This window comes from Solanum stenotomum, chromosome 6 (assembly GCF_019186545.1).
Source record: "Solanum stenotomum isolate F172 chromosome 6, ASM1918654v1, whole genome shotgun sequence".
Taxonomy (NCBI): Eukaryota; Viridiplantae; Streptophyta; class Magnoliopsida; order Solanales; family Solanaceae; genus Solanum; species Solanum stenotomum.
In genome coordinates, this window is record NC_064287.1 from 45948910 (window position 1) to 45958399 (window position 9490).

The 9490-nt window shown below is 30.8% G+C and overlaps 1 protein-coding gene across 4 annotated transcripts in view; it reads right to left on the reverse strand.

The window, feature by feature from the left end:
• Positions 1 to 8735, reverse strand: part of LOC125867011 (protein NRT1/ PTR FAMILY 1.2-like) — a 31306-nt gene extending 22571 nt beyond the window's left edge. The window contains exons 1-4 of one of the 4 annotated variants that reach the window (XM_049547428.1): positions 7929 to 8102; positions 7647 to 7864; positions 6967 to 7526; positions 6325 to 6883 (exon numbers count right to left, since the gene is read on the reverse strand). In XM_049547428.1, coding sequence (XP_049403385.1) covers positions 6325 to 6883; positions 6967 to 7526; positions 7647 to 7864; positions 7929 to 8010 — 1419 coding nt within the window. In that variant the 5' untranslated portion in view covers positions 8011 to 8102. Of the gene's footprint in view, positions 1 to 5970; positions 6884 to 6966; positions 7527 to 7646; positions 7865 to 7928; positions 8103 to 8623 lie in introns of those variants that run through there. The other 3 variants (XM_049547431.1, XM_049547429.1, XM_049547427.1) reach the window with 3 other exon arrangements.
• Between the last annotated feature and the right edge of the window lie 755 nt (positions 8736 to 9490).

Sequence of the window (9490 nt, forward strand, 5' to 3'; positions counted from 1 at the left end):
ATTTGAGATTCTCCAAGACTAAGTGGTATGTCCTCATAGATCGAGGACAAGTACTTGATATTTCATTTTCTTTCACGTAAAAGACTATTGTTAGACTTTCGATTGTAAAGGGCCGTGACCCTACTTTTGTTTCAAGATATTGTTCAGATGGCCATTTGAGACAATAGACTTCCGTTGTTTTAAATGTTTTTTGTATTGTATGGATTTAAAAAAAAGTTTTAATTCCGTACAATTTTCCTTATATCGAATGTAATGAATGCTATGAGGCTTGTATGAGACTTTTCGGAGTCTTGTACGCCGTGTCGCTTTCGGGGTATAGGCTCGGGTCGTGACAACCGTCTATTTGTTCAACTTTATATAAAGTGATCAAATATCTATTTGTTCAACTTTATACAAATTTAAAATATCAGCAATTAGTATTGTCTTGTTGAAAATCTCACAAACTCACAATAAGAGTTGAAATGGATCTAAATGCAATAGCTCTAAACCGACCCAAGTAAGAATTAGCAATAATGGCCCCAACAATGGCCAATTCATTTGAAAGTGCAGCCCATAGTTCAAGAATTGTAGTAGCAGTGGCAGCACTCATGTTATAAAATGTCATCAAATAAATTAGCATATTTGTTTGTAAACCATAACTTGCTATCATCTCAAATGATTCATTCACTGGAACAAAAACATAAAAAAAAAAAATATTTAGTACTTAACACATGCAAACAATTTAAAGAACAAAAAAAGAAGAATTATTAATGATGAAAGGCATAGTTCTAAGACCACCCTTTCTTGGCTTCTCTTCTTCTTGTCTGATTTCTGTCCCTATTTTCACTCTGTCTCTCTGTTTTTCCTCTTCACCTCCTATACTGCAACATGAGTGAAATACGTCTCTAAATTCTCTTCAAGTTTAGAAGAAAACACTTCTTTCGATTTTTTATTAAGAGCCCCATACTCCTACAAAAGATTGAGACCACTTGTCATGTCATTTGGCAGATCGGAGTGTATCTAAGTTTAGTTAGTCAAGTAGAAGAGTTTTTTTTAAAGTTGTCAATAATTTTAAGACTAAACTAATAATTTACGTCAAGTTGAGAGGTATTTTCAATACTTCTCTCATTAGTTTGATGCTGAGTTGATTCTGCTGAATATATACGTTGTTGGCGGGTGCACTCAACAAATATAAATAAGTATATCTTTATTTATTAGTAAGTCCCAATTGACTTGACATACATGGAGGAAATGTCTCCCAATTTTAGGGCCTCTCTCAAAGTTTTGTTTTAGACCCTAATTTTGTTTAGTCGGTTCTAATTGCTTAATGATGGTAGTGGTGGAATGATAATTTGGGTCGTGGACGGTAATGGTTAATAATAATAATAATAATAATAATAGTTGGTAATGGTAAGTGATGATGATAGTTGTGATTGGATGAAATTGATGAATTGACATCTTTGTAGTATTATTTGAATAAATATCTTAATAACATTAAAATTTTATTAAAGTAATTTCATCGGGATTTATATCTCTTTGAGGATCTTCATTCATGCAAGCTCTATTCAACCATTGTTTATGTCTTCTTGAAACACCTTTGAAATAAAATAGAAAAAATAAAAAAATACCATTTATTTTGAAACGGAAAAAGTAAAGGTAAAGCTTCTTTTAAGTATAGTGAAAAAACAAAATCAATTTGCAAGGTCTCCTCCAATTGGTATGACGGGATTATTAGCAGAACAGAATTGGCAGAGTCACATGCTAGTGAGGAATATAATTTTTAATTCTATGACATGAATTCATTTATAGGGCACACAAACCCGTAAAACTAGGTATTTTTTTATAAATTTGGTATGCTATAATATTTGATATTGTTTTTTGGCATCTAATTTACAAATAATGAGTTTACCGTTTTATCCTATTAACTATGATCGATATGCATGAATTAAAATTTAAGATTTTTTAAGAAGTTCTACCTTTTTCAATTATTATATAATGAATTTATTGCAATACCACGAATAATGAGATTTCTGTGTCGATTACCTACCCGACAGATAGATCCAATAGAATAAATACAATAAGAGCCTAATTAATTGAAGGTATAATAATTTAAAAAAAATATCATTTCTTGATTTATCAAAATGAACAAGCAAAAAGAGACAAGTAAAAAAAATGAACAAATAATTAAGAATAAACGAGTAAAAGGAAAACAAGAAACATGTCAAAGATGGCACAACCGCCAATAAAAGTGGACATGAATCCATAGGCAACAACTCTATACCGACCCAAGTAAGAATCATTAGTAATGACCCCCAACAAGATCCCACTCATTTAAAAAAAAATTAGAAGTCTCTACCAATCGTTGATATGTAAAAAGTTGCGATTTGACTTTGACATGTTAAATACATAATCATTGAGATGGGACTGTTCCTTGCCTTAAATTCGATGTTGTATTTAGTAAGCTAAATGGTCTATATATACTTCTGGTTTAATTTTTGAGTGTACATCATTTTATCTAATATGTACTAATAAATACTTAGAACAATAACTTTGTATAAGAATAAATTTAAAGCATATAATCAAAAACATAAATTAATTATTGTAAAGACATATCAGAATCTGTAACAGTAAGATGAAACAGAAAGAAATAATATCAAGCACACTGAATATAAAATGTGTCATTAAGGAAATTATTCTCCTCCAGTATCAAGGTTTAAACGAATATATCCTCTCAGGATAGAAAGATTCTACTCACCAGTGTATTGGTACAAAAACAATGGTGTCAGTGAGCCACTCAACGAGAGCAAAGTACACTAGAATACTAGATTTAATTGTGCAAAAGAAGAAGTTCAAAAAATTTCATAGTGAAAAGTCTGAGGAATCACAAGTATTTAAAGCGAAGAAAATTGTTTCTGAAAATTTGCAACCTTCCAGAATAGTCACTAAGACAAGGTTGTTCTTGTAAGTTTGCAACCTTTCAAAACAATCACTAGAAAATGGTGAGAAATTTAAATAAAATGGAAAAGATATTTGCCATTCATTAATAAATTAATAATTAATTAAATTAATAATTAAAGAAAACCTTATCAAAAAATAATCTCTCAATCATTTTCCAAAGCAAAAATATTGCAAGCGATGACATAAGGAGTCCCTCTTTCCAACCCATTTAATGACTAATAAAAGTATTTCCTTGTTTAAACACAACTTTTTTTTCCTCCACTAATGAGTAAGAATTGTTTTTTATTAAAGCATAAGAGAACACTTCATCATCCGTCCTTTCATCTTTCCTCCATTTTTTATTTATTCTTACTATATACCCAACACATCAAAGTAAGTACTTTTTTTTTTTTAATTTTATAATCTTAAATATGTTATCGTGAAAAAATAAAATTAAAGAGATATTAAAAAAATGACATTTTGTAAAACAGACTAATATAAAATCGGTGTTAGGTGTGATCATCTTAAAGATGAAAGGAATCGACATTTCTAAGTGTAGCAGTTGAAGTTGACTCCAGATCGAGATTTATTATGACGAATAGAGATTTCAATTTAAGACCAAATCATAAACATCTTGCTGACTTAATTTTTCGTTCATTTTAAAGTGGATAAATAATATTGAATTTTCCTATATATATATATATATATATTTTAAAAGAACAGTTTAATACACGTAGGACATTACATATGACATATAATAGCCACGTAGGATGCAACGTAGGATGAATATGTTTATTTATTCAATTTTATACAAGTTTAAATGTTTAGTTGTGCACACTCAGAGTTGGAGGACATGTATGTCAACTAAAGTCAAGTTAAATTTCATATTTATTTATTATGTCTTCTATATTTCGTAACAATTTAATTTTAAAATATTAATTTTGTCTTTAATAAAATGATTTATAATCACGTAAACAATATATTAGAATGGAAATAATCATAATTTACTATGTAGAAAAATAATATATCAAATATGATGTATAACTTGTTATCACACTAAAATTTATAGCAAAATATTATACTACTTGAAGTTAATAATTGTAGTCACCCATCCACAAGGAAATAACTCATTTAGCTCGTGTCATTTTTTATTTCTAGCCAGCCACAGAGTAGCCCCCACCTACCACATAATGTTGAAATTGTGAAAATGGCATAACTCATAGTAAGAGTGGAGAAGTAATTGGTGAAGAATAATTATAATTTTTTTTACCATGACTAATAATAATAATTATTATCATTAGTGATTGAAAGTTGTTATGCTAATAATTGTAAATGTGGTTTATATAATAGCTAATGAAGGTAGAGAATAATTACGATTTGTGGCGATATATAATAATGACAATTATTATTAGTGATTGGGAATTGTTATGATGATGAATGTAGATGGTGATAGTTAATAATGGTGAGTGACGACGGTAGTTATAAATTGGCGAACTGTATATCTATAGACATCAAAATTTTGTGGGACTATACAAGCTAAGATGAGTGCAATTTCATTTGAGATTCTTGAAAACTACTATTCTAAACTATATATAGTTCATGTCTAAATAAGAAATAATATATTTGAATTTTTCGGAGTCAAAAAGACCATTTTTTTCTTCCTAAATGTATAAAGGGCCCATAGCAAGCCAACTGTAAGGCTGAACCATCAAAGACAAGAGCAGTGGCAATAGCAAATGCCTTTGCAACTACATTAAACACAACTTTAAACAATTATAAGGATCCAAAAAGAATTATCACATAAAGTGATCAGGTTTGCTTTTCAAGAATTAAATTGATTAATTTTAAAATTCAAACTAAAATAGATCAATTTAATTAATTGTAAATTTGGAATTATTAATTCCCACTTGGATTTATTAAGAGTTGGTAGCAAATGAGTATTAATTAGTACTCTCATGTCCCTAATTATTTATCCACTTTTGAATTGACACACATTAAGAAAATAATTATTGATATAGTGAGTTTATCATTTTACCCCTATTAATTATGAAATGAATGACTTAAAAACTTAAAGTTTTCAAGAAGTCTTACCTTTTTCAATGTAATTAATTGAGGGTATAATAGGTTAAAAAATAGACAAGTAATTAAGTACAACTAAAAAAGGAAAAATGGACAAGTAACTAAAGAAAACTAAAAAAAGAAAAATGGATACGTAATTAGGCACATAAGCAGTATTATGATTCCAATGTACTTCCATTACATATTATTAATTAGTATTATGATTCCAATGTACTTCCATTTTTATATTCCAATGAATATAGGAAAAAACAAAATTGTCTATAGGTTATTAGTTTTAAAATTGAAAAAAATCTTTTCACCAGAAAATTTAGTCAGAATGGTAAAATAATATATTTCACACTATTTTATTTTATTTTTTTTGAACATTTTTATCTTTTTAATTTTAATACCTTTTAATTAAAAAATGGAAAAAAGAACAGTTTATTTTAAAATAAAAAAGATATTATAGACTTTTTAATTTTCTGGTCATTTAGCATTACCCTTTAAAATTAAGTTTTGAAAAAAGCTGCTATGAGTATGTGTTTTTTTTTTAAAAAGTAAAATACATTAAATAAACTCGCCGCTGCAGCAATTTTATGGGTTTTTTTTTTATGGAACTCGCTGCTCTAGCAGTTATTTTGTTAAAGAAAATGTTTAACATTTCTCATTGGACGTTGTTAACGGCTATTAAAATCATAAAGGATCTCGCTCACTCGTAAGCGAATTTTCCATTTTGTTTTTTAAAAAAAATAAATTGGGTTGCCATTATGCATTTTGGAGCAAACAAGTTGTCATTTTGGCTCCGGACTCTAATATATTTTCTTACAGAGGCATCTCAAATATTTCATAAACTCTTGAAATATTCATAAAGAAATCGAGGTGTGACGGGACTCTTCTTGACAATCAAATACTTAGGAATTAAGAAAAGAATAGAATTGTCCCCATATTGTTTATTAATAATAAAATAATTAGTAATAATTGCATCATTCAAGAATGCAGTACAACATCACATCAAGATTCATGTAAGAGTCTATAATCACATTCTTTCTCTTCAGCCACATGAGATAACCTACTGCTCCCATCATTGAGAGATTCATAAAATCGGCAGACGACCAAAAAATATAAGAAGTTGAGAAAACCCAAGAAAGAAAGCAACCAGAAAAAGTAATCAATGTGACCCTTATTAATGTTGCTCGAAAGCCAGCTTGTTTTACCACCGGTTGATGAAAGCCAATCCACACCACTCACCAGAATACTTCCAATCAAACTCGACACAGCAGTCCCAACAGTGTACATAGAAGACGCGATGCTGGACATGCTTTTGGGAAATAAAGCGTAGAAAAACTCAACCTGTCCAACTCCATGGGTAGCCGCAGCAACTCCGAGTAGTGCATATTGTGGCACGAACCACATAGCAGACATGTTCACTAAAGCATTTGGGTCGTCCTCGAGCCCTTCTTCTATTGCCCTTTGTCGTCTTATGCTTTCTGTTATTGCTGACAATGCAATAGACATAGCAGAGGATATTAAACCAATCCCCATTCGGGTCACAGGACTTAACCCTCTTGCTTGTCCTGTATATTTTGATAGCAAAGGGACCAAAACGCGGTCGTAGAAAGCAATCCAGATTGTTAAAGCAATAATCATAAACACACTGAATGATGCTGCTGGTACTTCAAAGTGAGGAAAGATGTGTCTATCCATTGTCTTGGTTTGAAGCAAGGAAAATGAAAATACATTCATATCCACAAAGATCATGAAACAGGTGGACCACATAGGAAGTGCTTTAATAAGAGCCTTCAGTGATTCAACTTGTTCCACACTAGAGAGATTCCATGGATTTGAAGCTGATCCATCAGGATTCAAATCTCTTTGAGGATCTTCAATCATACAAGCTCTATTTAAACACCTATAACATACAATAAAACTTTATTACAATGAACTGCAATATCATATAGCACTGAAAAAGGAAGAAAAGATGAAGACACTGACCTGAAGTCCTTTGATGGAGTCAAGACCTCTGATTCAAGTGGCCAACGATAGTATTCATCACAATCACTCAATGAAAGACGGGTATTATTTCTTTTCCTAAAAGCTGCTACAGCTGCTTGAAACAATCCTATGACCAAGTTTTCCGTAGTTTTAGCTTTCACTTTGATATAAAGAGGAGAACCGATTTGGAACATCAAGACAGACAAAAACATGAGGATAGTAGGGACACCAAAGCCAACTTTCCAACCATAAAGATCTTGAATATAAACGATAACGGTAACTGCAAGAATAGTTGAAATCCCTGAGCTAGCATAGTACCAATTGAAATAGCTTTCAAGAATCCTCTGGTTGTTGGGGTTCTTTTTATTTTCCAATTGATCAGCACCAAATATTATAGAACAAGGTCTAACAAAACCAGCTCCAATTGACATAAACACAAAAGATGAAAACAGAACAGCAAGTTGGAGTGCTGTTACTCCATTACAAACATGTTGGATCTGAGAGCAGGGTGAAGACTTGAGTTGTGGAATCATCGCTGTGAGCCATAGAATAATCATTCCCTGTCCAAGAAAAATGTTAAACTTAACCCAATTTAGTCTGAACATCACCATTTTCTATAAATAAATAAGAAAAAAAACATCTGCACTAGTGAGATAACAGATTGACATCAAAACACTCACAATAAGAGTGGAGATGGATCCATAGGCAACAGCCCTATACCGACCCAAGTAAAAATCAGCAGTAATTGCCCCAAAAAGAGCCAATCCATTTGAAAGTGCACCCCATAGTCCAAGAATGCTAGTTCCAGTAGCAGCACTCATGTTATAATATGTCATCAAGTAGATTATCATATTCGTTTGTAAACCAAAACTTGCTACCCTTTCAAATGATTCATTCACTGAAAAAAATATATGAAACAATTACTACTTAAACAATGTAAACAAAAAAAAAAAGAGTATTACCAATGATAAAAGGCATGGTTCTAAGACCACCCTTTCTTGGGTTTTCTTCAACTTGTGATTCTGTGCCCATTTTCAGTACCATTCTCTGTTTCCTCTTCAGTTTTCTTCTTTTGCTTTAATATATGATTAACAGAGACAGAGAGAAAGAGTAAGATACACAAAACCCCATGCCCACATTTATCGCCTCAAATTGGTTGCTTCCAAAATATTGAATGAGATATAGACGTGACAGAGAGTGGGGCATATTAGACAATTTAAATTTTGATAACGATTGGATCATGAATATTTTTTACTTTTATTTTTCAAGTTGAATTTAAAAATTTACTCTTCATTATAACAAAGTGTGACAACCAAAAAACATGACACGTTGAGAAACAACTCTTTTATAAATGTTTAAACAAACAATATAAGACACAAATTTCTAAAGCAAATCAATTATAAAGTATGTTTTAGTAGTAAAAAGGCTGGCAGAGTGGCAGGTCATGTCATGTAACAATTAATATTGTCTAGCCTTCAACTTCAAGTTGTATTTGGGAGGAAAGACATAAAATAACACTTGAAGTTGTCGCAAATTTTTAAAAAGACATTTAAATTATGTGAGTGTTCTATGACCCCACAAAACTTGTAAATACCTTTATAAATAAACTATTTTGACCCTTTTTCTCCCTATGTTTGTAATTTTTAAAGAGTATTACCAATGATAAAAGGCATGGTTCTAAGACTGCCCTTTCTTGGGATTTCTTCAACTAATAATTCTCTTTCACTCTCCATTTTCACTAACACTCTGTTTTTTTTCCTCTTCAGTTTCTTCAATCTTCCTTGCTTTAAATTCGATGATGTAGATTCAGTAAAATGAATGGTCCAGAATATATTAAAATATTTTTCAATAAGATACATAGAATATTATTATTATTATTATTATTACTATATAGAAGCATGCTGACGACCAAACGACCAAGGGTAAAAGAGTCTTTTACTACTAAATAATATCTACCATTTCATCATCCACACACTAAAGAGGAATTTTCTAGAAAGATAAGCCCAAGGACAACCAAGGGTAAATGAGTCTTTTACTACTAAATAATACTCCCTCTGTCCCATTTTATGTGACAACATTTCCTTTTTGGTCAGTCCCAAAAAGAATGTCACATTTCCTTATATGGAAAGTATTTAAAGGTACAATTCTTTTTTTATCCTTGTTGGTCCCACTTAATCTTAAAATAATACTCCAATACATTTATGAGGAGAGAGAAATTGAGTCTACTTTTAAAAGGACAATTTGGTAAATATTTCAAAGTCTTCATTTATTTCTTAAACTCCGTGCCCGGTCAAATATTGCCACATAAAATGGGACGGAGGAAGTATCTAGCTATGTGACTATAAAAAGGAATTTTCTAAAATTACACTTTAGACACAAATAAAGAGACCTCCTCTCTTCCCATCACTGCTCACTCTTCAGTGTTGTCTCCGGTAAGTGTCTTTTTCTCTTATGATTGTTTTTTTTTTCCTTCAGTTCTCGTCTTTCATATTATTTTTTTTTCATAAATTGAGTATTTCTCAAC